Here is an 18,201-nt window from a genome sequence, read left to right as displayed (position 1 = left end):
TTTATCAAGTTTCTCATTTAACTCTTTCTGTTTTGGTCTCATTCGTCCATGTTGGATCATTTTGGTGAATAAATAATTGATCAAGTCTCATAAACAGAAAAAAGTTTGACAAACGTTAGCACCACTGACTCAATCAAAATAACTTACAAATCTCTAACCTCCAGCAAAAGAATTTCCTCCAGGATTAATATGTTTTATTTTATCTTCAAGTAATCCTAAGTGGTGCCTTATATTCCATGCAGATCGCAAACATTTCAGCAGTTTGCGATCAAATAAAACCAATGAACTAAATACATAAGGGACTTTGAACTTATGCACATCACACATAGGTGTTGATTCCCACGTTGATGCTGCAAGGACAGATTGTTATGAAAATCAGATGGTCGTACTCCATCATGTGGAAAGCAACACGGTATACCGATATGTAATATATGTAAGCGGACCTATGGAGTCGGGTAGTGAGCTGATGTGTTTCCTTGCCGGCTGCCGTCACCTCTGTGGCTGTGTCGTATAGTATAAATGCTGCATTGAATCCTGTCGTTACTACAGCTGCTGCTGCTCACAGAGGTTTGGGCCTCCCTCCTTGGTGTGCTCTGTAGGTCACTCCATGGTTCTGTTGCTGACAGTCACACAGCTTCAAAGCCTTACATGTTATCACTCTGGGCTGACAGTAGGAGAAGGAAACATTTACAGATGCAACATGCTGCTGGAAAAATAGCACTTAGATTCCTCCACTGAGGTTTGTGGAGCAAATCATGGAGAACGCTGAGGTCGCTAACGTTAGCCGTCTCCTTCCTTATAGAGTTAGGTGTGTTAATGAGCTAGCTACAATTAGCTATTGAGTGTGTTAGCACCAGGGCTGACAAATGAAGCCAATGCCCAAGTGTCAAATATTGCAGTTCCTCAAGCAGCCACTTGAGGGCTGACTCCAAAAGTGAGTCAATCCCTGTAGACCTCCAACTTAAGACGTTTACAGCCTGGTACAAAAACTGTCATAGTCACCATAGATGATTTCATGACAGCTGAACAGGGAGAATTTTTACTCATTTGCCCGTAGTTGGATTAATCAGGCGGTAACTAGGGGGCGCTAGTGAGATGGTTCTGAATGAGTGAGGGACCTATGGAGCCCAGACTTCACAAAAATAATCATTTTCATCAAAAAGAGTATTTCCACCTTTTTTTTTAAATGTTTCTTAAATGTTTTTTAAATCTAAAAAAGTAAATTGTGATGAACACATCCAACGAGCATCAGCAGATGTGACATCACTCCGAATCTGAACTGGCAGATCAGCATCGATTAGCAGAACTTTCTGCTCCTTGCTCCTCAGTTCTGATAAGTTCATGTAAGCATCAGCCAAAAATGACCCGATTCATTGAGGACTACCTCACAGCGCCCTCTAGGTGAACTGCAGCCAGTTTCATTGATAGTAACGGCTCTCCTACAGCTAAAACGGCTCTGATAAGTGGACTCAGACGGAGCCGCACTGATTCCCACCCGTGCTAACAAGCTAACAAAGCACAGCCGGTGGTGAATAAAACACAACATCCTAAAACGTGGCCTGAGCTGACGTCAAGCGTCTGCTCGGATCGACGGTAGATTTCAATCAAAACTTTTACCAAAACGGCTACGAAGAGCTAGTCGAGCTCACACTATACAAACAAAATGTGAACATTAGAGCCAGCCCCCCCCCCCCGACGGAACGCCCTGTTAGCTCCCTGACATGCCGGACGCATGTAGAACCCGATAGTGTTATCATTTACCTCACATCAAGGATTCAGAGATGACGATGATGAACTCGAAGTGTTACGTGTCCTTCCTGAATGGAGACGATGTCGTGTGAAATGTAGAGTTGAATGTGTGACGTTTCAAAGCATTTATGGAAGTTTGCTATTTGTATCTTGTGAAGGTTTGTGGTTTTTACAAGAGATGTTAGCAAGCCGCTATTTTGTATTTTGTTATCATAGCACTTTTTGTAAATCGAATGCCTTTATTTTCCTCCATTACCCTTTTGTTTTAAACCTTTATTACAAATGTATAGATGATATATTTAGCTCGTTTAGAGAACAATAACATGTAAATACAATATCAAATGTTTTATTTTTACAGGTACAAGTTTGACAGTGTTTTTCCTATCAAAGTCTTTTTTTTTTTGCTTTACTTGCACAAGTGTTCTGTGTATCTCATTGAGGGGTCTTTTAACAAATGATGTACCTTTAAACACAGATGTTTGATTTTTGTAGTTTTTCAGATGGTCCTCTCTGACTGTTCTAGACAATAATGAAGCTTAAATTTACACTTTTATAGTTCTTAATTATATCCTGGGTTTTTTTTTTCCTCTTCTGTCACCGTTGGACCTCAGTGGGACGTTATGAAAACACATTACTTGATTGGTTTCTGTCTGAAAGCTGCTGCACGGTTCTATCTGCAGTTTGAACTCGACTGTCCGACAGAATCCAAGCGGAGTGGAGAGAGAGAGAAATTAACTGTGGAACAAAGCTGAGAGACAGAAAAACCTGCTCTGGACAGATGTAGAGGGAGATCCAGATTCAGAGTCTGGTATCTATGGAAGCTGAGACTGGCTGTCATGGCAACCATTGTGTCAAGATGATCCTGTTTTCTTATTTTCTTATGATAATGACAACGTGAGAGTGGAGTTGCCTCGCATGTTATCACAAAAAGATAAAAAAGATAAATGATAGATATCATGAGTAAATGAGTTGTTATCTCGAGATAATGAAAAAAATTCAGGCATTATGTCAAAAAAAGTGATCTTCATTAGGCCAAATTAACTTTATGGTCCGGACATAACAGCATAAGCTAAGAAACTTTATCCAAAAATAATGAGATAAATGATATCATGACAAAATGAGTTTGGTTATGATGAGATAAATTAAATATTCATCAGAAGAACAAACGAGAAAATGTGCTTTATTACCTTAGGACTATGACATAAATGAAGGTGTCATCCCTAAAAATATAATTGGTTAAACTTGTGATCACAGAAAAACATGAGGTTTCTACTCAAAACACTCAAGAAATTGAGATAAATTGTCATTATCATGAGAAAATGAGCTTTATTATCTCAGGACGAACGATGTAAACTCGTCTTGAGATAAGATCAATTCACAAGAATACAAGCTTTATTATCTCTTCAGAAGAATTCCTGGTCAGCCGCCCCTCGGCCTCTGCAGCTATCAGCTAAAGCTAACGCAGAGCGAGCGTGGTGGTGGTGACCGGGAGCCGGAGACGCTCTCCAGACCTTCAGCAATCCATGTCGACCTTCTTTATAAGCTTCAGTGGTACCAGTGAACTTTATTGAATGTGTATGTAAGAAACACTGCAATACTGCAATATGTTTTGGTATTGGATCAAGCTGCTAACATACTTCTAAAAGCTCCTTAAGGTGCTACAGACCTCTTTTTCTAGTTCTTAAATATATCGTTTGTACAAAATATCCAGTTTAGCTGAACAGTTGGCATGTGTGTGTGCCTGGTTGTACTATATAGCTACATATATTTTTAATGTACTGTGACTTTTGTAGTCTTTTTACAGACTTGCCTGTAATATCATGCCCCCCCCCCTCATAAACACACACACACACACCTGTGTGTGGTGATATTGGGAAGGTGGAGTCGTGTCGGGAGACGTCAGAGCTGAGAAACACGACTCCGTTCAGATCGAGCTGCATTCCAGCCACGTTTGCTCCTCGCTGCCATCCTGTGACAATGATGGAGACTTTTTACTTCAAATCTATATTTACAAACTACTGTTGTATTTTTTTTTATAAATATAGGCAAAGGAGTAAGTCACGTAAACATATATATATGTATATGTTTATAGGTTGTGTAAAATAAATATTAATGCTGCAGCTTTTATCCGTTTTTTTTTTTTGTTTTGTTTTTTTTTTACAAAACAAAACATTGACATCATCCAAAGAAGCAGATTATTTATTTTCTGGCAGAATAACCTGATTTTAATTCACATACTTTGCTGCTATGAGAGAAGAGCTGCAGTCGACAACTCCAGTGTTTTTACTCAATGTAATGAAAGTTCAATAAACGTAAGGAGAAGGATTTAACAGCACGTCTGGCTCCTCATTTCATGACGTCATGCTCACATTAAGACACTTTATTACTGAAGATGTTGGTTTTTTTATCTTTTATTTTCTATACAGTCTATGTTTATACATCCAGCATATTTTATACTGTCAAAATGTTACTGTTAAAATGCTGCACCTAACCCTAACCCTAAGCCCAAAGTGTTTAAATGTTTGGAAGAAGAGGAACACAGCATTCCTGCATGTGAACCTGACCCCTCTCTGTGGAGCACGGCGGTGGTGGTACCATGGTTTGTGTCTGTTTGGATCAGTGCTGAATGAAAACGTCCGGACGTCTGTCTGCGAGCTGAATCTGAAGAGAAAGGAGCTGAAACCAGCAGCTCCTGTGAGGAAAACCCAGCATCATGTCAGACCCGGAGCTGCTCTGTACCGAGGACTGGACTGAAGCTGTGTACATGTGTGTGTTGTCGTCGCCCTGTTGGTCTACAGAAGCTGCTGGAATGCGATCATCTGTTCTTGCATGCGAGGAGCGGCTGAGCAGGACAATCACAGGCTGTGTAACATGCTCCTCGCTGCAGCTCCCTCCCCCAGCCTCACGCTGATCCCACCCTGTCAGTTTACTCTGCCTTCACCTCCTAACAATGCACACAACTGCCGGGCTGCTCATTAGGTAGCCATGGCATGCACACACACAGGAGCTACTCATAAATATTATTGTGCTTTACCACCACAGGATGTAAAAAAAACGCCTCGTTTCAGGCCGACCTCCCTGCTGTACTCTCAGTAAACTGGGTTGAACTATCCAAATGAACCTGATGAACCCGAACAGGACGCGCTGCACACTCCACAGCACTGAGGGGCAGTGTGGGTCCCTCTGTGTGTGTATTATATATATATGGCTCTACGTCCACAAGAGGGCGGTCAAGTGGCTCCTGCTGTGAAACCACAGAAGAAGAAGCGGCAGCAGCTGCTGGTCAGTCAGCAGCAGCAGGCTGCACAGACGCCATGCCTTCCCCGATCCCCGTCACCCGCCTGCTGCCCAGAGACATCTACCCCTCTGTGGACATCGGGGTCTGCAGCAGCCCGCTCTCCAAGCACTCCCACGGCTACACCTTACAGGTCCCCGTGCAGCGGCTCCACGGCAAAGTCGCCAGCCGGCTGTGGTCGTCTGTGATCCACTGGAAGCAGCTGCGCTCCGTGCAGCCTGTGGGCTCCGGGGGATTCGGTTCCGTCTACAGGGCGGAGTACTTAGGGGAGACGGTGGCGCTGAAAAGAGTGAAGAAATGCGCAAAGAACCAGCTCGCCTCCCGGCAGAGCTTCTGGGCCGAGCTGAACGCAGCGCACCTGCGTCACAGGAACATCGTGCGCGTCATCGCGGCGACCACCTGCGTGCCGGCGGACTTTGGAGACGAGAGCAGCATCGGGACGATCCTGATGGAGTTTGTGGGGAGCAGGAACCTGCAGCAGGTCATATACGGAGGCGCGGAGCCGCTCGGGGAGGACAGGTGGCTCCGGTACTCCACGGACATTGCCCACGGCTTGATGTTTCTGCACTCCCACGGCGTGGTGCACCTGGATATCAAGCCTGCCAACGTGCTGGTGTCCAACGAGGACGTCTGCAAGATCGCAGATTTCGGTTGTTCCCTGAAGCTGGACGGTGCGTGCGAGGACAGCTCACTGAGCGCGCGTCTCAGCCACGTCTGCGGCACGTACACGCACAGAGCCCCGGAGCTGCTGAAGGGCGAGGGGGTGTCTCCCAAAGCGGACATCTTCTCCTTCGGGATCACGCTGTGGCAGCTGATCACCAGAGATCCGCCCTACACCGGCGACAGGCACTACGTCCTTTACGCGGTCGTGGCGCACAGTCTGCGGCCGTCTGTTCAGCACCACCCGGCGTTCCGGTCGGAGCAGGGGCGGCTGTGTGGGGCTCTGCTGGGTCGGTGCTGGAGCGCAGAGGCCGGATGCAGACCCAGTGCGCAGGAGGTGCTGTCTCACCTACAGCAGCTGCGCGCGCACGTCTGATTTTATGGCAAAGCGCGTGCACAGATGGACACAAGAACATTGTTTTTTCCTTAATGTGAGAATACCAGCACCCAGTGTGTGTGTTTTATGTGTGTGTGTGGTCACCTGAAGTGGCTCTTAATGTTTCTAAGCAGTGCCCGGAGTCTTTGTGCTGCATCTTAAATGTTCCGTCTTCTTTTTTTAACCACCTTTCTTAGTCCAAACGTCAGTCATGTTTTATTTGTAATATGAGGTGTTATTATGATTAAAATTATTTTTATACTCGGCCTCTGTCACACATCATGATCACAGAAAGAACCGCTTCCTCAGAATTCTCTTGGACCATTATTTACTCTGATTTAGATTTTTTCCAGAATTCTAACATGGAATTCTGAGTTCATTTCACAGATTTATGACATAATTTTTTTCTTAGAATTATAACTGAACACTAGAAATAAACAAAAAGACCATTTAAGCGTCACTCAGCTGCCAGTTGGTATTATTCGCTGTGATCTGTAAGAATACTAACGGCACTAAAAGACATTTCATATACTCTTTGTTCAGGAGTCCAGTATTGCAGGAAACGCGGCGTTCTGTATCCTCTGTGACATCACGATGACATCACGAGGAGTGTTTACACAGACATGATAAAAGCTCTGTAAAATGACCTCTAAAGCAGTGAGGAGAAGAAGCACAGGAACAGGTCAAACACTGCAGCGGAGGAACACGTGAATGGACCACAGCTACGACATCAAGTTCACAAGTGCACAATTCACACGTCAGCAGAACTTGTAACGACGATAAATAAACATCACATGATGGTGACTCGCTCTGGTGAGACGTGGGCGGCGGAGCCCACCGGCTCCAGGCGCTGGCACCGGTACTGGCTGCTGTCCTGACCCCGGCGGATCTGGTGGAGCTTGCGGGCCACGCAGGGCAGCAGCATCAGCACCCTTCCCAGTATGACACACGCGGGCAGGGCCAGGGCCACCACAAAGCTGGGGGGCAGGTAGAACCGGTAGGCCTCCTCCTCAAAGGCTCGTTTCCAGCCGAACAGCAGGCCGTGGAAGGTGGCGATGAGGAGGGCGATGTAGCCCAGCGTGGACTGGAGGGAGGGGGGGACAGGAACACTCAGGACACGGCTCGTCACATTTCATCAGGTCTGAGGATAGTGTGTGTGTGTGTGTGTGTGTGTGTACCTGTATGAAGCTGAACTCCCTCCAGTTGAGCGTGCTGTGGACGGAGGGGATGGAGGTGACAGCCAGGAGGGACATGAGGCCGAGACTCATGATTCCAAAGGACACGTACATCTCCACCCTCCACACCTCCTCCTCGTTCCACGCACTCTCCACGTTGGCGTGGACCTGCCAGCATAAACACTCATTTTAAATGAACACATTCATTCAGGGAGGTGGGAGAGAGAAGCACAAACTATTGACACACACACACGGCTCCAGCTGAGCTTTGACGGTCATGAGATTACATGCAGTGAATAGAATCTGAGCTCCTCCCACTGACCTGCTGGTAGGCGGTGTTGAGCAGCAGGTACCTCTCAGACCTCCTCATGGGCAGGCACAGGCTGTAGAGAACGTGGATGGCGGCGAGGAAAAAGCTGAGCAGGCCCAGCTGTTTGCGGCTCTGCAGCCATCCCTCCAGCCAGTGTGGGAAGTGCCTGTACTTGGTGCCGTAGTAGAGCTGGTGCGCAGCCGCCAGCTGGCCTGCCAGGTACACCAGGGCCAAGAGAGTGATGGAGACAGTGGGCAGCGTCCGGTTCACGATCTCTATGGGGATCTTGTAAAAGTCACTCTGCTTGTATTTCACATAGGGGTGGATGATATCCCGTACAAAAGAGTAGGCGAAGAAGAAGATGGAGAGGGCCACGGCGGCGAGGACAGGGCCCTTCCAGCCCGGGAATAACTGTATGGGGATGTTTTCAATGTCCCTGGAGGAAGACAGTGTGCCCATGTCCACCGGCTGGAAGTTCAGCTGACGGGCTAGTTCCATGATCTGCTGTCGAGCCTCCACCGAGTCACTGCAGACGTACACCTGCACAGAGAGACGAGGCCGGATCGAAGCAACTCAGTAATAATGTCTCTGTGTTAATCCAGATATGTAAATAGCTCTGCAGACATCACATATAAACATTAAAGGAAAAGATAAGATTAAGATTAAGATTAAGATTAAGAATACCTTTATTAGTCCCACAATGTGGAAATTGCATAAAAGTAATAGGCCAAAAATAATTGTGTCAAATGAAGGATTCATTTAGGAATAATCCCAGTCTACTGCTGTGAGTGTCCTGTGTCAGAATCGGCGGTGGATCTGAAGGCTTTTAATAATCTGGGCCTAAATTATGAGAATTAAAGTGCCAAAGGGCGCACAGAGCGGTTACACACATCATGCTGGATGCCTTCTACTATCAGAGAGAACCCTGCCTTAGAATTTTCTATATTTCTGCACAGATATGACTAAAACATCTGATGATTTTCACACAATGAGAACCCAGTCAAACAACTGAGACAGAAGTATCAGACTCTGTCATTCATTTATTCATGGAAATGATCCGATATTTCACATGTGTGAGTGGTAAAATGTGAAGCTGTGACCTCCTTGTGCAGCAATAACAGCGACTACTATCACAGCTGTCATTCAGAATCCAGCAAAACCAGCCCAAACCATGACACTACCACCACCCATCCTCCTTTATCTGAATAAACAAATGACCAGGTTCAAGTTTTCTATAGACCTTCTCGGCACTGAAACACTTCATATATTCATGGTACCTGTGTGCTTGCGTCTTTGGGGTAACTCTGCTGCATGGCCCAGGCTGAGATGACATTGAAGCCTTTGACTACAATGGAGTCTGGGAGCAGTGAGGCCAGGTACTCGGCATTAGACTCTGGATACTGGTTCACCCTCCGGTTGTTGCTCACATCCACCAGGATCTTCCCTGCAGAGCAACAGACACACTGTAGCGATGCTGTCAAAGTGAAGAAGGTGGGGGTCGGTTGTGTGTTGCGTACCTTCCAGCAGGTGTTTGAGGTCCCACAGGACAGAGTAGTGCTCGCGGCGGATTGCCAGGAACACGATGTTGGCCTTCCCCACTGCGTCTTCGTGGTGCGTCACATCCACCACGTGGGGGAACGAATGAGCTGCCAGCTTGGGGTTGCGGCTGCCCACCACCACATGGAAGCCGCAGTGGAGCAGGCGGATGCTCAGGCACTTGGAAAAGTCACCGGAGCCTAGGATGGCCACTGTGGGCTGTGCAGGCGGGCAGGAGCTTCCTGCATCTGCAGCTCGGCTCTTGGTGCCGTTGGGCAGCAGGTAGGCCTGGGTGTGATGGAGGTGGTGGGAGGAGGAGGCTGTGAGGAACACAGGGCTCCGGCTGCCCCCCATCATAGAGATAGAGCCCATCCTTCCCTCCTGATGCGTCTTCTTCTGTGGTGTTCTGCTTCAGGAAGAGTCTGGAGCGCCTAAAGAAGGAAACCAAGATAGTTTTGCAACTCCTCAGGTCAGTAAGGTGGCCAGAGGAGTGCTGCTGTTTATCCTGCGGTATAAAGCATTTTATTTCCCCAGTAATGAATTTCTGCGTGTGCATGAGTGTGTCTGCGTGTGTCGTGTGGCTCGGCCGTGACGTCCCGGCCGTTCCCTCCATCCCCCGCCATCCGCTGCCGGTCGGATCACCGGTGCGGATCACCGGGCCGAGCTGCGTCTCCTCACGACCTTCTGTCTGCAGAGACGACGCTCCTGTGAAGGACGCGGCCGTGTGTGTGTGTGTGTGCGTGCACCTGTAGCGCCGCCGCTCTGCACCGCACATCAACCCACGCAGACACACAGCAGACAGTGGGATGAGGATGAGGATGATGATGATGGTGGTACCCACCTGTCATCGGGACTCGCTGATGATGTGGAGATGCAGACCAGCTGCTAGCTGCCCATTCCTGATGCTGCTCAGCCTCCGCTGTCTGAACACATGGTGCGTTCAGGTCCTGTGGGGGAAACTCGGAAAACCTGCTTCGTCTTGAAATAAATCTCGTGCAGCCTTTACTGTAATGAAAATTCATCGCATGCGTAAAAATGAACAATCCAGAAATAAGGGAAACATATTTTAGCGCTAATTCACAAAACCATAATTTTTAGTTGATAAAAGAAATAAAAACGTGTAAAAATCGTGATCTCCATTTTAATCGTGCACTCAATAAGAAAACAGAGGGCTAAATGTTTAATTAGAAAACTGCAGAGAACTAATAGAAAGGATGCAGGCGTGAAGAATTAAACTGAAATGAAGGAGTCTGCCAGCAGGTGGCAGTAATGCGACATGCAGGATGTCAGCCACCGTAAAACTCTCAGAAGAAGAAGAAGTGTCTCAGCCGTCATGGCGGTGCTGTTAGTAGCTGCATATGTTTTTATAACTATAAGTCTGTTGTTTGTAATTCGGTTATATACCGTGGTGAAGACGGGACAGAAACACCGGCCCGGAGACAGAGGTCCGGTGGCGGTTCTTGTTGTTGCAGGATCAGGTAACAAGCTTCCATCCATTCAGCCGTGCGTGGTGTTTCTGCTCCGTCACATAACTCCACCTCAGACATATTCTCATGAGTTAACGTACGTGTCAGCGACTTGTTCAGGAATAAGTTAAACTGCAGAATTAACACACAGGCGGGCAAGAATTAAGCGTTTTCCAGAACTGGCAGTTAGCCGACTTCCTTAGCTTAACAGGCTAACTACACGTATGTGAGTGGACTGTACCAAAACATGACAGGATGCGGGGGTGCGACGTTTCCACACACGGTGTTTTAAAGTTCCTCCCAATAATATTATCAACATATGTTACTGTAATTACAATATTTCACCGCTTTGTAACAAATGATGAAGCTGGTTAAGGTATTTTTCGGCTCTGTGCATGAGAGATAAAATCCTATTAGCGCCGATTCCCACAGGAAGTAGTCTTTTTCTTCTTTTAAAAGCTTTATTAGTAGAACAACAAACATAACAATGACAAACTCAAAACATTACGTTTCAAAATAAAATCACCTCCTATTTATATCCAAATAAACCATCAAATAATAAATCGTTACCTTACAGAAAACAACAGTAAAAGATAAGTAGAAATCAATATAAAAAAACATAAATTAAAATAACCTTAAAATGAATACAGTACAAACATACAAAGATAAAATAAAGATTACAAGGGGTTAAAGTAAATTAAAGTCCTCCGTATATCATTTAATTGCATTTGGGATAATAAGGAGGATAATAAGATTATTTACCAAAAACTCTGTTGGTTTTACTTGGTGGGTTACTCCAATTTAAATATTTTTAAACGACCAAAAGTGAACGTTTGGGAATTTGGGTGATATCGAGTCATGGAGAGGTCCAGAGGTTCAGAACAGTTTCACATTTATAAAACATGTGCTCAGTTTTTCAACCACCAATTTAAATCTTTTTTTCATAAATTCATTTGAAGGCTAAATATTGTTCATAATTTTAAAGTGGACTATATTTTTTTTTTTAAAGTGGAATATATTAAGAATTAAAAAATGTATCTATCAGGTCTGAACCGTCTAGTTTCCCTTTATTACCATTTCATCCATAAGGTGTATAACAGACCAAATCTGTTTTCTCATCCAGTCTTCTATAAATATAGATTATGGAAGTAGTCTGAAAAACCAGAAAAGCGTTTTGATTTTAGCACTTCCGGTTCCTTCGTCCAGAACTTCATGGGTGTTTGACTGGGTTTAATGTAAAGTCCAGTGTCAACACAAGATCACGACATTCTCACGTTTGATTCTTCGACATAAATATAATATATCTCTTTCGTGGTTCCATTACGTTTCTGTGTGTCTTAAACAGGCGAGTGCTAACAAGTGGCTAATAGAAGCCTTGGATTGTTGAGGAAAACATTATTGAACACCACCTTTATCAAGTTTAAAGCCTTTATCAAATGTAAAAGCTAAACGAACTACAACTTGGTCGCATCACTCTGACTTCACGTTTATGACGTGCAGGTTTACTATTTTTTTTCATATATAAAAAAATCATTGGTGACATTTCTATATCAATTAGCCTATCATGAAATGAAATTTGCTGAATGTCTGAAAATGTAAAATGTGTGTCCTGTGTTTTGAACAGGCGGTCACACAACAGAGATCCTGCGGCTCATGGAGTGTCTGTCCTCGGCCTACACACCTCGACATTATGTCATCGCCGACACAGACAGGATGAGTGAGGAGAAAATCTGCACCTTTGAGAACTCTAAACAGCACTCGGGCTCCAGGTCACAGGTAGGTGCACATCGATCATCACGTCTTTCTGTATCTTAAAGAATCTTTCACTCCAGCGTGGCCAGGATCGTCTATGTTTATATTTTGTTGTGTGTGTGAGTATTAAATGGTTGCTTGTGTGAATAGAGTTACTTTACCTGCCAAAGCTGCACAGTCTTGGGATTGCCAGCAGGGGGCGTGATTAAACCTTTTGAAATGTCAGGGATACACACACTGACAATAATGCCTAAACGAATTATGTCGCTGTCATTGTTTTTTGAACCCGTTGTCTCTGACCTCTAGTTCACCATCTGTCGTATCCCACGGAGCCGAGAGGTGCATCAGTCCTGGAGCTCCTCCGCTGTCAGCACCCTGAACGCCCTGCGGTACTCCCTCCCACTGGTGTTCAGAGTCAGACCTGACATGGTGAGTGGGTCGAGGAAAAACAGAGGAAAAATATAGTGGTGCCTGACAGTTTGCAAACTCTGTAATATTTTTAATGGATACATTTCATTTCATGTTTATGCAGAAATCGAAAATTCAAAGGTTCCCATACTGTCAGACAGCACTTATACAACCCCCTCCATGAAGAATATCATGCTGACGTTGAACTTGTTGTGTAATAAGATCATGCTCATTGAATTACACAACATCTGTCTCATTATTAGATGGACTTTTACAAGAGATTCTCATTCCGACAACATTTAATCCTCAGCCACAAAGCAACTTAATCAGTACAGAGTGCCACTTATTATTCCATTAGGAACAACAAAGCAGCAAAACTAACGTCCATGTGAGAGTACACAGCTGGAGCTGTTTTTAATCCATGTCCATATGGGTGTGTGTGACTTATCTGCAAACCAAACCAAAAGTATGGAGTGATAGTGAGAGGTGAAATGCGTTAAATGACCTTATTTTGACTATAGTTAGAATTCATAGTGACAAGCGGGGCCAAACCATGATACCACCACCACCACACATTTCCTTTCTTCAAATCGAACATATGGACGTGATAACATGCCTCACCTTTGGCTCCTTTATTCACACGTTCACTACACCAGTACTCACTTACCTTTATCATTTTGAGGCAGCTGTGTTTTAGGTTGTTAGATTATTGTGATGAGCAAAAAGCGAATTTAGGCTACATCCCACAGAAAATGACCTGGACTGTGGATCTTTGATATCTGCTTATTTTTAGTCTTCTTAAGTGTTAAAAGTAAACCTGTGCAGAAGGCAAACCCACTACTCTGCTTGCCTCATGCTGTAGTGTCAGGAAGCTTCATATGGTTTGTGTGATGGAACATCAAAGACAGAGAGCGTCACTGAAACCTAACACCAGCTGTCCGATGTAATAAAAGCAGAAAAGGGCCACCTTAACAGACAGATGTTTGTGTTGAGCAGCTGTGCAAACCGGCCGCAGATCAATACAAACAGCTCAGAGATACGCAGCCGGACCGTGTTCCTGTGTGTCAGTGGCTGTTTCTGAGTTCAGGCTTCCATTCCAGTTGATCACAGAGTGAATGTTATCTGCACTGAAATCAACAACAGTGGAGAATAACGTCTAGCAGTAACCATCTGGTAGCAGCTCCTGTTACAATCAAGTCCTAATCTGAACTGACCAATCAGCATCCAGACATTGCTGGGACAGATGCATTGTGGGATTTGATTTTAATAAAACTTGTAATGATGCATCCTACCAAAAGACACACGGCGGCTCGAAGGTCGCTCTGAGAGATCTGGCCTGTGACGAGACTTCCCGTTTATCACGGCCTACTGCTCCTGTTGCCTAGCAACCTGAGTTTGATTATGATAATGTAGGGTTGTATAAGGTTTACGTCTCAGTGGTTACGATCACAACTGGTGCGCTGTGAGTCCTGGGAAATCCAGGGCCGCGAAGGATCCCAATGATCCGTCCTGGGTTACCAGGGAAACAGAATGCAAACAGGCGCATGTCCATGTCTTTAACTGTGTCTGGTTAATGTTGCTAGATTGTAATTAGATTTCCAAGACTGATAAAGATTGTTGAGTGGGATTAGACTATACTAGGGTTCGTCCAGTACATGAGCACGTTTTAAATGAAGGGAACTTTGGACATCACCAAACTAGGACAATTAAGTGCATTGTGCGTGATGGAGGTGTAGGTGTGAAAACACCAGGGTCAGGGTTTGACTGGTGTTATCAGCCACTTCCTGTTTGTGTGAAAATGTCTCACGGTGTAGTCTGTTCAGTCATGAACATATTCAAAGTATTTTTCTATTGAACACATGATTTCTTTTTACTTGTGATAAATGGGGAAATTGTGCTTTGTGTAAATGTTGCTAATTTGATCAGAGGTCATCTTGTATTTTATGGAAAGTTTCATTGTGTGTGTGTCACGCATGGTTTTTGCTACTTGTTTCTAAAGGGACATAGGAAAACAGACACACTGAGCGGAGCAGCCAGCCTCCGCTCTGTGTGAACTGCATGCTGATCAGATCAGATTCCTGACCTGTGAGTGGTCCCGCTGCATGTCCCTCCAGCAGACCCTCTGGTTGTTGGTGGCAATTAAAGCTGGGGACTCGGTGCCAGGCCAGTCATATGCCAGGAATGTTCCAGCAGGGCTTATGACTGCAGCATAGAAGAGGAACATTCAGAAACTGTTTTTCAGACTCTGCCAGAAGCATGGTCAGGGGGATTTAACGGGCTCCACATCTTTAGCAAGAAGTTGAAGCCACAGTGCCAACAGAGTGGTGTTCAGAGTGGAGAGAGATGTCAGGGTTTTGCTTTACTGAGACAGCTTCAAATTATTATTTTTCTTTTCTTATACTTTAATAAAAAATTGCTTAAGGCTGCCCAGCAAAGAGCGCCACACACCAGTGAGTGCACTGGAGGCAATGCGGGTAAAGTGCCTTGCCTAAGGACACATTGAACCATCAACCTTCTGGTTATTGGACAACCCTGCTCTACCATCTACCATCTGCCATGTTGCTTCTGAGTCCACCTGAACTCCTGGTTAAGCCACATACAAGCTAAGTGGAAGCAGGAGACTGGATTTAAACGTGGCCACGCCCCCTTTAAATCGTTATATAATGGAAACAAGTGAGCTATAGAAAAGTTCTTCCCTTATAGTTTTCTTTAAAAAGGGACTCATCACTAACTAAAAACTGTTCTTGCATCAACATGTAGGAACAGTTGGAGGGAACCGCGCATGCTCACTCCAGTTTGTATGATCCTGTTCCTGGAAATCTGGAAACTAGTCTTCCATGTCCACAGCTTCACAGAGAATTTAAGATCAAATGATGAAAATGAAAAAAAAACTCTTTATTTACTGCACTCCAAACTAAACTGACCATCTAATCTAGTGCTTACAGCTGCTCCATGAAGCATTTCATTGTGTGTGAAGTAATTGTTCTGAGTCCATTGTTGAGCTGTTTGTTGAGGTTTCCAGAGCAGTGTGGCGGGATTATAATGCTGCTGCTGTATGATGACTTCTCCAGACTGCAGAGCAGCTCTGCCTGGTTTCCTGTGAACCCAAACTCCCTCATTCTGCCTCGGCCCCCTCCCCCCCCTCTGGGTGACTCACTGCTACAGCTTTTCATGTGAAGTGGTGGGGTTTGAAAGTGTATGGACCCTTTTAGAATTTTCCATATTTATGCACCAATAGGACCCAAAACATCAAATCTACTGGATGCTCTCTGGTGTTAGGTGCCTGACTTCTTGTCTACTTGATCTGGTTGGTGCAAATTGACGCTCCATTGAGTCACATACCCCAGATATAGCACATGGTTACACATTAAAATATGCCCAACATCATTCAATCACAGGACCAGTGTAGCAACAATGTCAGCTTTAGGAAGTCGACCAGGATCCCCCAACGCTGTGAGCCGTTTGCTGTTCACTAACCAATGAGGCTAGGCATTAAAGCTGCTGGTTAGGATCGAACACATTTTACTGGGCGAACCATTCCCCTCTGCAGTCGCCATTTTTGTCGGCATGGTGAAAAGTCCCATCTCTAGAAACACAGAGATGCTGCAACATCACTGTAGGTTTTCCCGGTGAGAACAGAAGGATTTTTTCTTGCTGTTCTCTGGAGACAACCGTGCTGGGATGTTTCCAGAAACTCGGGAGACATCAGAACAAAATGTAGGATGTCCTAATTAACAAGGAAACCAAATGACCCGAATGAAAACAAATCCTTTTGTCTCGGGGAACAAACAGCAGACGATTCTTGTGAGATTCCAGTTCTGTCACAGATGTGCTGAACATTCTGTTTGCTGCTTTCGGTGTATGTGTCACTTCCTGGAAATGTGTTCACCCCCCCCCCCCTCCTGTGTGTGTGTGTTGTTGTTGTTTCAGGTGCTGTGTAATGGCCCGGGAACCTGTGTCCCACTGTGTGTGGCTGCCCTCCTGCTTGGAATTCTGGGAATGAAGAAAGTCCTGATCGTTTACGTTGAAAGCATTTGCCGGGTGCAGACGCTGTCACTCACGGGGAAGATCCTCTATCCCTTATCGGACTATTTCTTCGTGCAGTGGTCGTCTCTGAGGGACAAATACCCCAAATCCATTTTCCTTGGAAGAATAGTCTGAATGTATTTGTTGCACATGGACACAAAGAATCAAAGACGTTACTGTGATGAATAAATGCACTTTTATACCTGAATGTGTGTGTGTGTGTGTGTGTGTGTGTGTGTGTGTGTGTGCACACAACAAATCAAAAATCCGACCAGGCCCCCCCCCTTCGTCCATGGCACCATGGACGAAGGGGGGGGGCATGTGTAACAGCAGTTGTCTATGTGACCTCACATTCTACTGTAGCTGTACTGTACATGAAACATCTTGTAACATCAAACACAGTGGCGTCACGCTGAGTGAGACGCTGTCCGGGGATTTGTTTTAAACGCTGTTGTGTTTCTAGTATGGGGCACGTGATCGCCGCTGTTGTTCTTTCTTTGTGCTGTGTTTCCTGTTCCTGGACAGGAAGAGCTCAGAGACATTCATTTGTTGAACTGACCCAAAGACAGGGAGGAAAGAGATGGAGCAAAAGTTCCTGCTCCAGTGTAACATCTGGGGTTATTTATAGACGACGAAGCAGAGGAAATAAAAAGAATGTTTGACTTTGGACTGAACTCGGAAACAAACATACAGCTACAGAACGTGTGTTAGCTGCAGGCTACACACAGCTGCAGATCATAGACAAAATGAAAGCCTGAGCAGCTATAGCTGTATGATTACTTAATGAAAAACACAAGACCAGTCCAATTTTTTTAAGCATTCAATTGGAAATATATAGAGGAAGTGACCAGTGAACAGACCCTTGCCTGTGGCTGTAACGACCCTCCTTCACTGTTCCTTCTGTGGTGTCTGTCACTGCTGCACAGTTCTCTTCTTGTCTGGCCTGCTATGCATGTGAAAAGGTTCTCAGCTCTTATTTTGAAACTTATAGTATTTATTTAGTAGTATCTGCTGTTAACAAAGCCACGAGGGAGTGACGCACAATGTGTCACAGTGTGCATCCAGCAGAAAGGCTGGCTGTTAGACGGACTCGTCCCTGTGAGCGCTGGCTGCAGAAGGACAATGACATCACATCCAGAACATTTGCTATAGAATGAACAGTGATTGTCAGGCCTCTGTGTGTGTGTGTGTGTGTTCACATCGCAGCTTTATTAAGTGCCAGGAGGGGGACTTGAACCACCAACCTTGTGATTAACAGTGTCTATTATTATGACTGTTAATAATAACCAAGTAAAATGAAATGAATGAAAAGTAGTTATGTGCAGCCCCTCACTCCAGGATCATAATAAATATCACTTCTCATCCATCAGTCCATGTACTCATCCATGAGAAAAGGGGCCCCTGAAGAGGGAGTGACCTGACATCAGTGGGCTGCTCTGATTGGCCCC

At 45.2% G+C, this 18,201-nt stretch overlaps 3 protein-coding genes across 3 annotated transcripts; 2 read left to right on the top strand and 1 right to left on the bottom strand.

Annotated features, from left to right (window-relative positions):
• Positions 1-5,061: 5,061 nt before the first annotated feature.
• Positions 5,062-6,104, top strand: mos (v-mos Moloney murine sarcoma viral oncogene homolog). Its single transcript, XM_028433348.1, has one exon. It carries the CDS (start codon positions 5,064-5,066, stop codon positions 6,078-6,080), a length of 1,017 nt encoding a protein of 338 aa, XP_028289149.1. The 5' UTR covers positions 5,062-5,063; the 3' UTR covers positions 6,081-6,104.
• A 766-nt stretch (positions 6,105-6,870) lies between these two features.
• On the bottom strand, positions 6,871-10,177 carry steap2 (STEAP family member 2, metalloreductase). Its single transcript, XM_028433346.1, has 6 exons — positions 9,943-10,177; positions 9,083-9,532; positions 8,843-9,009; positions 7,578-8,105; positions 7,259-7,423; positions 6,871-7,164 (listed from the first exon to the last, which is right to left on the bottom strand). Exons 2-6 carry the CDS (start codon positions 9,471-9,473, stop codon positions 6,871-6,873), a joined length of 1,545 nt encoding a protein of 514 aa, XP_028289147.1. The 5' UTR covers positions 9,474-9,532; positions 9,943-10,177.
• A 211-nt stretch (positions 10,178-10,388) lies between these two features.
• alg14 (ALG14 UDP-N-acetylglucosaminyltransferase subunit) lies at positions 10,389-16,961 on the top strand. Its single transcript, XM_028433089.1, has 4 exons — positions 10,389-10,579; positions 12,192-12,343; positions 12,626-12,748; positions 16,658-16,961. Exons 1-4 carry the CDS (start codon positions 10,435-10,437, stop codon positions 16,886-16,888), a joined length of 651 nt encoding a protein of 216 aa, XP_028288890.1. The 5' UTR covers positions 10,389-10,434; the 3' UTR covers positions 16,889-16,961.
• Positions 16,962-18,201: the final 1,240 nt, after the last annotated feature.

The sequence above is a fragment of the Parambassis ranga genome, chromosome 20 (assembly GCF_900634625.1).
Source record: "Parambassis ranga chromosome 20, fParRan2.1, whole genome shotgun sequence".
NCBI classification, from domain to species: Eukaryota; Metazoa; Chordata; class Actinopteri; family Ambassidae; genus Parambassis; species Parambassis ranga.
This window is presented reverse-complemented; position numbering and strand designations above follow the sequence as displayed.

Excerpts from the sequence above, each read along its gene's own strand:
- steap2 (XM_028433346.1), bottom strand. The coding sequence starts at position 9,473 with ATGGGCTCTATCTCTATGATGGGGGGCAGCCGGAGCCCTGTGTTCCTC. Across the intron at positions 7,424-7,577 it reads TCAACACCGCCTACCAGCAG|GTCCACGCCAACGTGGAGAG; the intron begins GTCAGTGGGAGG and ends TTATGCTGGCAG. Across the intron at positions 7,165-7,258 it reads GGGAGTTCAGCTTCATACAG|TCCACGCTGGGCTACATCGC; the intron begins GTACACACACAC and ends CCCTCCCTCCAG.
- alg14 (XM_028433089.1), top strand. The coding sequence starts at position 10,435 with ATGGCGGTGCTGTTAGTAGCTGCATATGTTTTTATAACTATAAGTCTG. Across the intron at positions 10,580-12,191 it reads TCTTGTTGTTGCAGGATCAG|GCGGTCACACAACAGAGATC; the intron begins GTAACAAGCTTC and ends TGTTTTGAACAG. Across the intron at positions 12,344-12,625 it reads ACTCGGGCTCCAGGTCACAG|TTCACCATCTGTCGTATCCC; the intron begins GTAGGTGCACAT and ends TCTGACCTCTAG.
- mos (XM_028433348.1), top strand. The coding sequence starts at position 5,064 with ATGCCTTCCCCGATCCCCGTCACCCGCCTGCTGCCCAGAGACATCTAC.